Source organism: Mirounga leonina, unplaced genomic scaffold, assembly GCF_011800145.1.
Source record: "Mirounga leonina isolate KUSES-001 unplaced genomic scaffold, KU_Mleo_1.0 Mir_115, whole genome shotgun sequence".
NCBI lineage: Eukaryota > Metazoa > Chordata > Mammalia > Carnivora > Phocidae > Mirounga > Mirounga leonina.
The window spans coordinates 49,378,001-49,392,834 of record NW_023270268.1 but is presented as its reverse complement, the minus strand read 5'-3'; the positions used below and the strand labels follow the sequence as shown (position 1 = coordinate 49,392,834).

Below are 14,834 nucleotides of genomic sequence, written 5' to 3'. Positions count from 1 at the left end.
CAGGTCTCCATCTCAGGGTCGTGAGTTCAAGTCCCACATTGGGCCCCACACTGGGAGAGGAGCCTACTTAAAAAAGAAAAGATACTTTAATAGCTATGTAATTGTCAGTGTATAGATTTGCTATAATTTACTCATTTTTCTATTGTATATTTGCTTATGTTTTTTAATTATAAAACTGCACTAGTGAATATTTTTGTGTATTTCCTTTCAATAGATTCTTAAATAGGCAATTAGTGGGTCAGTGAATATGATTGCCAAACTGCTTTTTAAAAGATTACAATTATACTGTTGATAGCAATGTATAAGGAGGTGCTTCAGTTACAGAATCTAGAATCTTGTGTTCCCCTTTTAAAGTAAATCTTGCCAAAAGTAACATCTCTCCTAACTTTTTTTTTTTTTTTTAAGATTTTATTTATTTAAGAGAGAGAGAGCATGAGAAGAGGGAGGGTCAGAGGGAGAAGCAGACTCCCTGCTGAGCAGGGAACCCGATGCGGGACTCGATCCTGGGTCTCCAGGATCATGACCTGAGCCGAAGGCAGTCGCTTAACCAACTGAGCCACCCAGGCGCCCTCTCCTAACTTTTAATGTCATAGATTAGTTTTCTCTACTGTTTTTTTTTTTTAAGATTTTATTTATTCATTTGAGACACAGAGATAGAGAGAGAGAGAGAGCATGAGCCGGGAGAGTGGCAGAGAGAGAGAGGAAGAAGCAGGCTCCCCGCCGAGCCAGGAGCCCGATGTGGGGCTCCATCCCAGGACCCTGGGATCATGACCCGAGCCAAAGGCAGACGCTTAACCATCTGAGCCACCCAGGCGCCCCTATACTTTTGAGTTTTGTAATAAATGGAATATCCAGTATGCATTTTTATGTCTGACTCTTGTATCCTTTCACTTAACATTATATTTGTATAATTTATCCATATTGTTACTTACAGCAATAGTTTGTTCATCTCATTGCTTATAATATTCCACTGTATATACATATGCTATAATTTATCCATTCTATCAACAAATGTTTAGTTATTTCTACTTTTGGACTATTATGAATAGTACTTCTATGAATATTCATGTACATTACTTTTGGTGAACATGAATGCACATTTCTGATGGGAAGAGAATTGTGGGTCATAAGAAATGTTTTATTAGATACTGCCGCACAGTTTTTCAAAAATGGTTGTTTCCCTTTTCCCTACTGTCGACAGTGTAAGGGAGTTCCAATTGCTTCACAGCCTTGAAAGACATATATTGTCCTTTCAAATTTAGCCTTTCTGGTGGGTGTGTAGTGGCATCTCATTGTGGTTATAATTTGCATATCCCTGATGATTAAAGCGGTTGAGCATCTTTTCTTATGGTTATTGGCCGTTTAAATATCCAGAGCTGCCTTTTTTTTTTAATTTGTAGAATTTTTATATATCCTGGCTGTTTTGTGTCTACAAATATCTCCTACTATGGCACTTTTAAGGTCAAGTAAATGTTGAAGTCAGTTTGTATATTTAAGTTTTACAAAGAGAATGGGTGAAATAGTAGTGAAATTCTTCTGTGGATTTAAGTAAAATATCATTGGCCTTTAATTTTTCTATGGTGAAATTTGCCCTTTGGCTCCATTCCAAGAAGTTAAAGTACATACTATTACCATTTCTTTTTTTTTTTTTTTTTAAGATTTTATTTATTTATTTGACAGAGAGAGACAGAGTGAGAGAAGGAACACAAGCAGGGGGAGTGGGAGAGGGAGAAGCAGGCTTCCCGCTGAGCAGGGAGCCCGATGTGGGGCTCTATCCTAGGACCCTGGGATCATGACCTGAGCTGAAGGCAGATGCTTAACGACTGAGCCACCCAGGAGCCCCTATTACCATTTCTTTAAAGAATGTTTTTTAATATAGTTTCACACTTACTGAAAATTTGCTTATATAGTTGAAAGAATTCCCATATATCAAATCTCTAATTGTTAACAGTTAGTTCCACTTTCTGTATTCTTTTTTTTTTTTTTGAGACAGAGAGAATGAGAGAGAGAGAGCGCACATGAGAGGGGGGAGGGTCAGAGGCAGAAGCAGGCTCCCTGCCGAGCAGGGAGACCGATGCGGGACTCCATCCAGGGACTCCGGGATCATGACCTGAGCTGAAGGCAGTCGCTTAACCAACTGAGCCACCCAGGCGCCCTCCACTTTCTGTATTCTATAGATTTATGCTCTATTACATATTTCTTCTGAAATATTAGAGTATTTGTACATATTATGCCCCTTTACCCATAAATACCTTGAGTATATATTTCCTAAGAACAAGGGTTTTCTTTTGCAATCCACAACTTAATCAAAAATTTAAGAATTTTAATTGATAAAATACTATTATCTAATCACAGCCTATACCCAAATTTCACCAGTTGTCCCAGTAACAGCCTTTATAACTTTACTCTTCCCTGGTCAGGGATCCAGTCCGAATCACACATTGGATTTAGTGGGTATCAGCCTTTTTTTGTCCTTCATGACCTAGATGTTTTAAATTTTTCTGTAGAATGGCCTTCCATTTATGTGTCTGATGTTTCTTCATGTTTAGGTTCAGGTAACGCAAATATGTCAGGAATATCATCCAAGTAATATAGGGATGACTTTGGGGAATTCTATGAGGAGCCTTATCATGTCCCTTTATCCCATTAACTGTTGTTAACTTTGATTACTTTGTTAACCCATTGTAAAGTTACTATTTTTCCTTTTGTAATTAAAAACTAATTTAGGGACGCCTGGGTGGCTCAGTCGGTTAAGCGTCTGCCTTCGGCTCAGGTCATGATCCCTGTGTCCTGGGATCGAGTCCCGCATTGGACTCCCTGCTCCGCAGGGAGCCTGCTTCTCCCTCTGCCTCTGTCTCTCTCTCTGTCTCTCATGAATAAACAAATAAAATCTTTAAAAAAATAAAAAATTAATTAAAAAAAAAACTAATTTATGGAGAGATACTCTGAGACTCTCTAAATACCTTATTTCACCCCAAACATTTACTCACTACTTTTAGCATCCTCCTTTTTGTTTGTTTTTAAAAATTAAACTACAGTTTTTCTTCCCTTTTATTTAATCCTTCAGATAGAATGTTTTCTCAAAATTACTTTTGAAATGTTAGATGATTTTTGGAAATTTTATTGTGATCAGTCAGAAATCATTAAAAACGTGTATATGTGGCAGTGATGCTTCATTTTAACCAGATTTTATTTGGAGTCAATTAAAGACTCTTTTTAAAACTTAAAACATAGAAATCAGTAAGTTTGGATTTGAATACTGTTTATTGTAAGAGATTGAACTTTTTGAAATTTAGTTGTAATTACAGCCATCTGCTGTTCCTAAAAGTGCTGAATTTTCAGTTGTTTTCACCGAGTATTGTCAGTAGACCATAGGACAAAGTATGCCTTCTGTAACTTGATTGTTGTACCAGGTAGAGTAATATATTTACTTGTAACTGCCGTAAATCAATAATGAGATTGAGGTTCTTGGAGAACTTACATATGCTTGAGGAAAATATTTTGTAAATCACAAATTAAAGTTTTGTTTTGTTTTTATATTGCAGATTGGTTTTTCAGCAGCAGATGCAGTAACAGGACTGAAATTGGTAGAAGAGGGAGTACCCAAAGAACATTTAGCCTTATTGGCAGTTCCAATGGTTCCTTTGCAGATAATATTGCCTCTGATTATCAGCAAATACACTGCAGGTCCCCAGCCACTAAACATATTTTACAAAGCCATGCCCTACAGGTAAAAATGAAATAAAACCTTACTAAATAAGAAAGGTTAAATGAGGAACATTCATCAGTATCACTAATAACTGTGTGTAAAGTATATATGGAAAAAGACTTGAAAAGCATCTTTAGCTTCAGCATCATTTTATGCACTTTTATCTCTTTTTAACCTCCTAACAGGTTTTAAATAACAAGCTACTTTCACATAGTAGGCATACAGATTTCTGTTTTTGTTGTTATTTTTTAACCTAAAATGGACGTCAACTCCATGTTTCTTTCTTTTTCTATAGATTATTGCTTGGATTAGAATATGCTCTACTAGTTTGGTGGACTCCCAAAGTAGAACATCAAGGAGGATTCCCTATATATTACTATATTATAGTGCTGCTGAGTTATGCGTTACATCAGGTAAGCTTGCTGTGGTTTTCTCAGAAGTAAACTTATTTTTGGAAAATAAAGAAGACATTTTTCTACAGTTGCCTTGAAATAATGATAATAAATTTTAAGACTTAAACATGAGTCTGACACTGAAGAAATTATTTGACAATGAACTTTAAACATTGTGGCTTTTGATTTATTGAGCTCTATTCGTAGAGAGTTTCTTCATTTCATTTATTTTGTTCATTCAACCAGTATTTGTTATATACAGAATTAATTACAAAGCTAGTAATTCTACCCTTCCTAAGTATTCCTCAGTCCATCCCTAGACTTGGGTTCTTTATTTCTTCAATTCCAGATGCCTTTTCTTTCTGAAAGTCTTGAAAAATAATGATGGTGGGCACCTGGGTGGCCCAGTTGTTAAGCGTCTGCCTTCGGCTTAGGTCAGGATCCCAGGGTCCCAGGATCGAGCCCCATATCGGGCTCTCTGCTCAGCGGAAAGCCTGCTTCTCCCTCTCCCACTCCCCCTGCTTGTGTTCCCTCTCTCTCTGTGTCTCTCTCTGTCAAGTAAATAAAATCTTTAAAAAAAAAAAAAAAAGAAAGAAAAATAATGGTGGCTACTGGGCAACAGATCCCAGGTTTTTGGTTTCAATTCTGTACTGAAAGTTAAGACTTACTCTTTGTGATTTTGAAAATTGTGTGTTAATCTGCTTTCTCTTTCTTTATTAACTATGTTTGTAATCCCTCACCTAAGCTGCTGTTGCAGAATGGGGTTGTGTTCTGGGGGCAAGTGATTTCAAGTAAACTTGTAGACACCCAGCAGTAAACTTTGGGACTTGAGTGCAGTTATTACAAATGTGTATCTAAGAGTCACTTTGGATTTTTCTATGGAACATAGTTTAAACTTATAATTACAAACTCCTCACTTGTTTTTAACTGAAACCTAAAAATGTGGCTACCAAGTAATCTCAATAATTTTTTACATACAGTTATATCATTTGGGAGAACTCCATAATGGATCTGTCCAACTAACTATATTTAAAGAAGTGCTTTAACTTAATAAATGTTTCGTTATCTGTGTAAGTAAAAGAAAACTACAGTGTAGTAGTCCAAAAATCGTTTGTTTGGCTTTGGATTTGATTAGAAAATTTTCTTAAGTGTAGCTATTGATGCTCAGACAGCCAGATGCTTTCTGGGAAAAACTGTACAAAGCCAAGTAAATTTGAGAAATGATACCTGACATAACCCTCCTTTTGTAGCATCTTAGTCATCAACAAATACTAATTGGACACTTGTTCCATGCCAGAAACCATTCTAAGCGCTAAAATAGAACTAAATAAATCATGCCAAAATCCCTGTCCTTAAGGAGTTTATATCCTAAAGGCTTTCAGAGGCCTACAGTGAAAGGGACCTGTTTATTATTTTGTGTAACTTAGTGTTTCTCAGTCTTTTTTGACTCTGGAATACCTTTTTCTATGAACGCCCCATGGAACAGTATTCAAAGGAAAGCGATTTTGGAAACATGGTTTGTTTCCATGTTTCTAAATGGAGAGTTAATTCTTGCCTCTTAAGTACTTTTTGCCTCTTAAGGAGATTTTTCTGTTCAGTTTGTCTCATAAATTTTGAAATGTTATCATTCTTCTGTATATGTAAAAGAAAAAATACATATACTTACATATTCATTCACATATATACTTATATATACACACAGGATATATTTAGGGACAATACAAATATGGGGTTTTGCTAATTGCTGTATGCATCCTTCAGTGCTACCCTGTTTGTCATTTTCTCTATTGAGCTTTCTTTGACTACTTACTGTAGAATTAATCTCTCATTTATTTAGATTCCAGTGGCATAATGTGTGTACTTCTACTTTCAATACTTACTGCATTTCATCGTAATTATTTATTCCTTATTTTCCCAGCCTAGAATAAGTTCTTCAAGGGTACATAGAGAATGTGTCTTTTTTTTTTTTTTTTAAGATTTTATTTATTTATTTGACAGAGAGAGAGACACAGCAAGAGAGGGAACACAAGCAGGGGGAGTGGGAGAGGGAGAAGCAGGCTTCCCACTGAGCTGGGAGCCCCATGCGGGGCTCGATCCCAGGACCCTGGGATCATGACCTGAGCCGAAGGTAGACGTTTAACAACTGAGCCACCCAAGCGCCCCGAGACTGTGTCTTATTCATCTTTTTATTGCCATGATCTGGCCTGGCCTATAGTAGGTGCTCAATATATCTTTGTTGACTTGAGTTTAATAAGGGTCATGAAAATTAATTTTCAGATTTATGATTTTGATTTTTTAAGTCAGACTCTTTTTTATAAGGTCTAATTATGGTAAAGGTGTTTTATATTTTCCTTTTAGGTTACATTGTACAGCATGTATGTTTCCATAATGGCTTTCAATGCAAAGGTTAGTGATCCTCTTATTGGAGGAACATATATGACCCTTTTAAATACTGTGTCCAATCTGGGAGGAAACTGGCCTTCTACAGTAGCTCTTTGGCTAGTAGATCCCCTCACAGTGAAAGAGTGTGTAGGAGCATCAAATCAGAATTGTCGAACACCTGATGCTGTTGAGGTAAGTATGTTGTAATTTGATTTATTTTTTATTATTTTTTAAAGATTCCACCTATTTATTTGGGAGAGAGAGAGCACGAGCAGGGTGAAGGGCAGAGGGAGAAGCAGAGCAGGGAGCCCAACGCAGGGCGCAATCCTGGGATCGTGACCCCAGCCGAAGGCAGACGCCCAACCAACTGAGCCACCCAGGCACCCCAGTAGGTTGTAATTTTAGATAACATTAAGCTAGTATTAAGATATCAATTTTCAGGGATGTCTGGGTGGCTCAGTTGGTTAAGCATGTGCCTTCAGCTCAGGGCATGTTCCCAGGGCCCTGGGATCGAGTCCCACATCAGGCTCCTTGCTTAGCGGGGAGCCTGTTTCTCCCTCTGCCCGCCGCTGCCCCTGCTCCTGCTCTCTCTCTCTTTCTCTGACAAATAAATAAATAAAATCTTAAAAAAGAAAAAAGATACTAATTTTCAGGGGAACCTGGCTGGCTCAGTCTGTGGAGCATGCCACTCTCGATCTTGGGGTTGTATGTTTGAGACCCACATTGGGTGTGGAAATTACTTAAAAAAATAAAATCTTAAAAAAAAAAGAAAGATTAATTTTCTTATTTTGCCTCTAGAAGTACTGTATCTTTTTAAAAAATCATATCTGCCCATAGTTTCTTCTTTTTTTTTTTAAGATTTTATTTATTTGACAGAGAGAGAGCACAAGCAGGGGGAGCAGGAGAGGGAGAAGCAGGCTTCCCACTGAGCAGGGAGCCTATTGCGGGGCTCCATCCCAGAACCCTGGGATCATGACCTGAGCCGAAGGCAGACGCTTAACCAACTGAGCCACCCAAGTGCCCCCTATAGTTTCTAGTGTAGAAATCTCTGTTTGGTTTTTTTTTCCTATCAGAACTGAGGGTTATAACACTTAAATCAGTAAGAGTAGCTCACTTGAAGATGCTTCTCAGCAAGGAAAGAGCAGTCTCTCTCCCCTACCTTGAGGATCCTATACAGTACGCACTTAATAAATGCATAATTAACAGCTAAGTTTTATAATGATAAAAAAGGGAAATTCCATTGACTATGTAACAATTGTAGCTAAACCTGAATGGTTAGCAGTCTATTGTTAAATTATTTCAAATTAACATTAGCCCACTTCTAGAGTAGATTCATTGGAAATTTCTACACATTTCCCAAATATGAAAAGCTATATCTTCTTTTTTTTTTTAAAGATTTTATTTATTTATTTGACAGAGGGAGACACAGCGAAAGAGGGAACACGAGCAGGGGGAGTGGGAGGGGGAGAAGCAGGCTTCCCGCGGAGCAGGGAGCCCGATGCGGGGGCTCAATCCCAGGACCCTGGGATCATGACCTGAGCTGAAGGCAGATGCTCAACGACTGAGCCACCCAGGCGCCCCTAAAAGCTATATATTCAAAATGGAAAATGAGTATTGTTTACAGCAAGAGCTGAAAAATATTTTTAATCCTGTTAGTAGCATTAGAGAGATTAAGACATATTAGCATATTCACCATTTGAAATGAACAAAATGATGAAATGATTTAACAAAAATACATTTTGAAGGGAGCCTGGTTGGTTCAGTCAGTAGACCCTATGACGCTTGATCTCTTGGTCTCTGGGTTGTGAGTTCAAGACCCATGCTGGATTACTTAAAAAAAAAAAAAATAATAATAATAATAATTAAAATACCTTCCAAAAAATTTTTTTTATTAATCCCTTAAATTACAAAGTAAAAACGTCTAAATTGCTGAATACTTCCGTTTTGAAATTGTGAAATATTTATTATAATTTTACTTTTACAGCTTTGCAAAAAGCTTGGTGGCTCATGTGTTACGGCGCTGGATGGTTATTATGTAGAATCCATCATTTGTGTTTTTATTGGATTTGGTTGGTGGTTCTTTCTTGGTCCAAAATTGAAAAAATTACAGGATGAAGGACCATCTTCATGGAAGTGCAAAAGAAGCAACTAATGCATTCACTACTGGACATTCTAGGAAGGTAACTGTAGTTTCATTTTAATTCAGACAGCTATGATAATCAGTGCACGGGAGTATAAAATAATATTTTAAACAAGGAAGTTACTAATATAAAATGCCAAATGATTAAAAAATAGAGACTCTCTGTATAGTTGATTATATTTTCCTTGCCTTGTCAGTGTATTTGAAGTTTACTTAAGGTCAGGAAATGGGTTCTTAAAACAAGTTTTCTGGCCTTGTTATTTGATTTATATCTTTTTAATTTACTGACCAAAATATGTTTTAACCTGCAGTGCAGTAGTCATGGGCGGTAACCATGCAGTCAAATATTGTTATCAGTACCTATCACTGAGCTGTATTTAAAATTTTAGTACAATATATTAAGTGGAACAGAGCTTGATATTCAGGTGCTAATTACAACTAGTCTGGCCTTGTTGGCAGTTAAATCTTATTTTGAATTGCAAATTGGTTAAATTCTATGTGGAATTTGCTGAGAAGAGAATGCAGACTACTGAAATGCCATTTTAGTTGTTATTTTTCTGACCATAACCACATTGTACTAATGAATCTGTGTTAAGAAGACTATTTTAAATGTATTTCCTGCTTTTGTAAGCATTAAAGATTTTTAAGAAGATTATTCAAACTATTTTTTTATAAAATGAAAGCTATGATTTTTAGTTTAATGATTCCCCTGTCCCCCTTTTTTGGAAGATATTCTGATTCCTTGTTAACTTTTACCCTAAAACTTACATGTGTTTTTGTCATAAGTGCTTCATGGCATACAGACAGCTCATGAAGGGATCTAATTTAGTGTTGTATGTATGTTCATGGCAAAGTTTTGAAAATAAAAAATGTTTTTCTTCAAGCAGTTTTTTTTATTACTGAGAGAAAAAAACAGTAAAGCTTTTCGATTAAATAAAATCTAAATGATTAATACCATAATTTTAAAGACTAATGCTTAGAGAGAGAGACAAAGACATTTTGTGCCTTTGACAAGTTAAATTATGTTGTGGAAGAATGTTTCTTAATTAAGCACTTTACTAGAGAGAAAAGATCTCACAGTTACTTTATATGAAATCAGGTACTGTATTCCCACTTATTAAAACACAACGTTCTGTTTGTAAACTGTAATGTCTGGTAGAGGATTGATATCCCAGGAAAATTAAACTTTTGAATACATTAGCAATTCCCAACATATTATGTACACCCAGTAATAAGGTTCTTTGCATATTTTGTGTTGTGTATTACTCTGACTCTTTAGGGATTATGTAAGTCATTCCAAAGTTATAGAAAAAGAAAGATTAAGTTGAGTCTGACTTATTTTTATCCTGTGGGAAAACATATACTAATTTTTGATTTTGTTAATTTTATAACATAGGTGGAATTTTAGAGTGGGGTTTTATATAAGTAATGGAGGATAAAATGGGTGGGAGAAAATGGCACTCAGCATCTGAAGATAGAGGCAGTTCTCTAGAACTCATGCATTGCCATTGGAAAGCCTGTGTTGGGCATCGATGTCAGATTCTGAAGAATCACCTGGAAAATCATCCTAGAAACAAGGAAGCTACACCAAACCATAGTCTCCCATACTTTGTCACATGGGTTGTCCATTATCATGTATTATAATCAAAATGTTTACTTGAATAAAGAAAAAAACCCACTTACTCTCATATGTGAAATGTATTTTGCTTTTTAAATTTTGGATTAAGAAGGTGACATTGCCATAATTACCTTTTGTTTCTTACCCATTCATATTAAAAATTTACATACTTTCAAACATACTTTGAAGTCAACAAATCTTTAATGACTTGAAGTATTAAAATATATTGTAAGCCTTTAACTATAAGGTAAAAGCCATTATTAATTGCATTTGCTCTAGAAATGAACATTTATTTTGAATTATAGTCCTTTGGTTATTTGGGTACACGCTTGTAACACATACCAAAAATGACTTCTTAATAGCTATGTGCAACTATATTGCATACATTGATTACTGATGGCATCTTACAAATGATCTACCTGAATCTGAGGATCTGTTCATGGTATATCAGTAGTACTAGAAAATACTACCTTTTTTGCATATGTTTTTCTTTACTGATAGATCCTGATAAACTCTGCCCTCAAGTATGAACGTTAACTCCTCCAGTTAATGTATTATACATTTACTAGCTAATATTCTTATAAATCTTACAATCTTATAAAAGATTAGCTAAGACTAAAACCAAAAATTCCTTCCTTTGTAAATATTTTAATTTTGCCTGATCAATCATAAAAAAAATTTGTTCAATACCTAAAATAGATTCCTCTATTTTTTTTAATATTAAACCTTTGAGATACAAATCTATTGTTTGATTTCATCTCTTTATTACAAGGATTTTTATCCTAAACAGGTGTCAGTGGGGCCTTGAAACCCCTGAATTGCTAGCAAAACTGGACATGTAATTATTTGTCTTTCTGGAGAGAGCTCTTGTTAAAATCATAAATGGTCTGTGATCCAAAAAAGTGTAAAAGCCATGACCTTATTGAATGTGGGCTCTGAATTGTAAACATAACTTTGAAATAATAATTGTGAAACTAATTGTTTAAAGCATCCTAAAAACAATGTTAAAAGAAAAATCTTATGATGAAAACTGGAAAATGTCTGCATTTGTAGTGGTGAAGTTGAACCTTGAACGGATTAGAGCAGGTAAGACATTACTGGTAGGGGAGAGTTATAAGGGTGAGTTCTGTCCCAAAAAAGAAATATCTTAGTCATTTAGTACTTCTTTCCTATTAATAATTTCTATTTTGTCCTGTTAACAGAAACCCAAAAAAGTATGTTGTTTTATATTAAATGGTTGAGCTCATTATTTAATATAACAGAAGACCAGGCTTGTTTTTATATTTTGGGGGATCATCTTTTTTCATGTGGTTGAAAGAATGAATAAAACTGTATGACACAGACCCTGCTAAAACTAAAGAACCAATTTGTTGGGGACATTCCATGCATATTTCCAAAATGTATTTTACCTTAGTATTAGAGAAAGAAAATAAGTTTTAAGAAATGATTCCATTATAGCTAGGATTAATATATTTAATAGCCATTTTCATTACAGGAGGAAAGGTGACAATAGTGTGTCGTACTACTGAGACTTCTTTTAACCAATGTCTTTGGTAGATAGCAAGGCGTAATTAATTGATTTTTCTCTTAGCAGATTTAAAATACCTATTATAGACCTTATTTCTTTTTCCACTACAGCTTAATCTCTGCCTGATTTGACAGTGCCAAATGTTTAATGTAATCGCTATTTAATTTGGGACTGGGAGCCTTTTCATTTCCTACCTGTCAAAACTGCTATTAGAATCTTCGTTTTACTCCTTTAAATTGTTAGCAAGGTAAATGGGCACGGAAAACTTATATTTTTTCCTGGAATTCTGTTTTGGTAGAGTAAAGTCCTGATCAGGATGGAATAGTTAATGTGCAGGGCTCATGCCCTCTCCTTAAGTGAATAGAAACATTTTTTTATTTATCAGATTATAAATATTGCTTTTAAGGAGGGTTTTTTTTTTTTATGGAGTGGCAGATATTTTATAGGAGGAAATAGTTTTATGTAGCAAATGGAAAATTTTATGATTAATTATAATTTCTCTTTTAAAGAATTTGTCAGGTATATAATTTAAAAGATATTAAAACAGCAATATTTGCATAGTTTATATGAAGTCTTGAAGCATTGAGAAAAGGTTGCTACATTTTAATAGTTTTTTATTGGCAATATATAGAAATAACTTTTTATAACAGTTTTGTGTGAAGAGTAACAAATAACATGACTGAAATGAACAAGGTACCGGTATAATTCTTAGGGAATTATAAATCTCTCAGATCTAGTACTCTAGTCAATTACAATTAATCAGTCACTATTGTAAAATATAAAAATTAAAGACTATCCTTACTTTCATCAAAATGACCTTATATGTTGGAGAAAGTTTACTTTTTATAGCCTTATAATTAATGAAACTGAAATTTTTATCACGTGCATCTATAAAATTAGGAAAATAAATAATCGAGGCAAAAATCTGATATTTTAAAAAGTTAGTTTGGCATATTTGGTAAATTGATAGATTACCACTGTCAAGTTATATCAGTGAATCTAGATCTATTGTCCTCAGATACTGCTTTATGTAAGAATTAGTGTAAAATTGAAAAAATACGCAGTGTTAAAAGTTGTCATTGTTGGGGTCTTTATGAAATCACTGTATCCATGTACAGTTTTGAATTAAAAATGCACAACACAAAATAATTTATCATTTTTGAAAGATCTAACATTGACTTTGATAGTTTAGCATTATTTAAGTGTTTTAGTATATGTGAAATGTTTATTTGGTTAATTTATTTTCAAATGTTAATAATATTAAATATTTATGCAATGTTTAAATATTTGGAGTATATTTGAAATCAATTCTCCAGATTTTTGCATAAAGGATTATTTAAGTGCTCAAAATGATTGTTTTCACAATTGATCTCTAAAAAATAAAATATTGACAAAATATATTTGTTTTCATGTTTATTAAGTACTAGCCAAATTTACCTGCAAATGATTCATGTTAAAATTATACTAGATTGACATTATATAATTAAAAGCAAGGTAATTTCAAGAGGTGTACACCTACCACCAAACCGTTGTTTTTTTGTTTTTTTTTTAAATGAAGCCCTCCTGAATCATTGTATCTTCCATTAGTAACCTGGGTAAAAGGGACAATAGATGGAGGCATAACACTGTATGGATAGTTTGGGGTTATAAAGAATTTCACTGGGAAACTTTATTGTAAAATCTCTCTTTTTTTTTTTAAGATTTTATTTACTTGAGAGAGAGAACATGAGCAGGGGAGAGGGGCAGAGGGAGAGGGAGAAATAGACTCCCCGCTGAGCAGGGAGCCGATGTCTGGCTCAATCCCAGAACCCTGGGACTGTGATCTGAGCTGAAGGCAGATGCTTAACTGATTGAGCCACCCAGGCGCCCCTAAAATCTCTTATTTTTTAAACATTTGTTATTGGATATTGGCTTCTTTAGTAGTTACAATTTTAAAGAATTTATTTAAATTAAAAGACAGTTTGGGATTATAGAGAAAATACTGTTTCTCCACAGTTAGAACTTTCTGAGCAAATTTTACTAAAACTTGGGACCTGTGCTGAAAGAGAAGCCTTTGAAGCTAAGTTGTAACTGAATAGAGAGAAACCAGAGTGTATTAGTCTGCGAGGGCCATCATAACAACATACTACAGACTAGGTGGCTTAGACAGCCGAATTTATTTTCTCACAGTTCTGGAGGATGGAAATTCCAAGATCAAGGTGGCAACAGGTTTGGTTTCTCCCAAGGCCCATCTCCTTGGTTTAGAGACTGCCACTTTCTTACTCTGTTTACATGACCTTCCTCTCTGCACACACATTCCTGGTGTCTCTTCCTCTTATAAGGACACCAGTCCTACTGGATTCGGGCTCTACCCTTATTACTTTATTTAACCTTAATTACCTCTATAAAGGCCCTGGCTCCAGATATTACCACATTGTGGGTTAGGGCTTCAACATATGAATTTGGGAGGAACGCAATTTAGTCAATAACACAAGAGATACTTCTCTGGTATGCACATTTCAAGGGGAATGAGACTTGGGAACATGGAAACATCTATGGGTTATAAATCTGGAGACATGTCTTGTTTTTCCCCTGAAGACATATCTATATTCCAAAAGGTAAGAACCCAGGATCCTTCCTAAGGAGAACTTGTTTATAGTAAGGACATAAGATTTCTCTTCCAGGCTCCTGGGTGGCTCAGTCTGTTAAGCGTCTGTCTTCGGCTCAGGTCATGATCCCAGGGTCCTGGGATCGAGCCCCGCATCAGGCTACCTGCTCAGCAGGGAGCCTGCTTCTCCCTCTCCCACTCCCCCTGCTTGTGCTCTGTCAAATAAATAAACTCTTTAAAAAAAAAAAAAAGATTTCTCTTCCTTTCTCTGAAAGAGAGGAGAACTTCCATATAGCTGTCCTGTGTAGTTCCCAGATTCATATTTTGAGGCTCCTCACCTATAGTGCAAACCCTAGAATATATAGTCTCATCAATCTGATAAGCTGTTATCAGTCTGGTTCTCATTTGTCACCACACAGGTGAGAATTGGTCTGTGGGGAACAAGTGTGGTTATTTTAAATAGTAATTAAATCTATTC

At 35.2% G+C, this 14,834-nt stretch overlaps 1 protein-coding gene across 5 annotated transcripts in view; it reads left to right on the top strand.

Moving 5' to 3' along the window:
* The window catches only part of SLC33A1 (solute carrier family 33 member 1), a 28,819-nt gene extending 15,652 nt beyond the window's left edge, over positions 1 to 13,167 (top strand). Inside the window, exons 3-7 of one of the 5 annotated variants that reach the window (XM_034997558.1) lie at positions 3,546 to 3,730; positions 4,005 to 4,122; positions 6,460 to 6,675; positions 8,468 to 8,663; positions 10,020 to 13,167. In XM_034997558.1, the coding sequence (XP_034853449.1) occupies positions 3,546 to 3,730; positions 4,005 to 4,122; positions 6,460 to 6,675; positions 8,468 to 8,635 (687 nt within the window). In that variant the 3' untranslated portion in view covers positions 8,636 to 8,663; positions 10,020 to 13,167. Of the gene's footprint in view, positions 1 to 3,545; positions 3,731 to 4,004; positions 4,123 to 6,459; positions 6,676 to 8,467 lie in introns of all 5 variants that reach the window. The other 4 variants (XM_034997565.1, XM_034997555.1, XM_034997578.1 and 1 more) reach the window with 4 other exon arrangements.
* Positions 13,168 to 14,834: the final 1,667 nt, after the last annotated feature.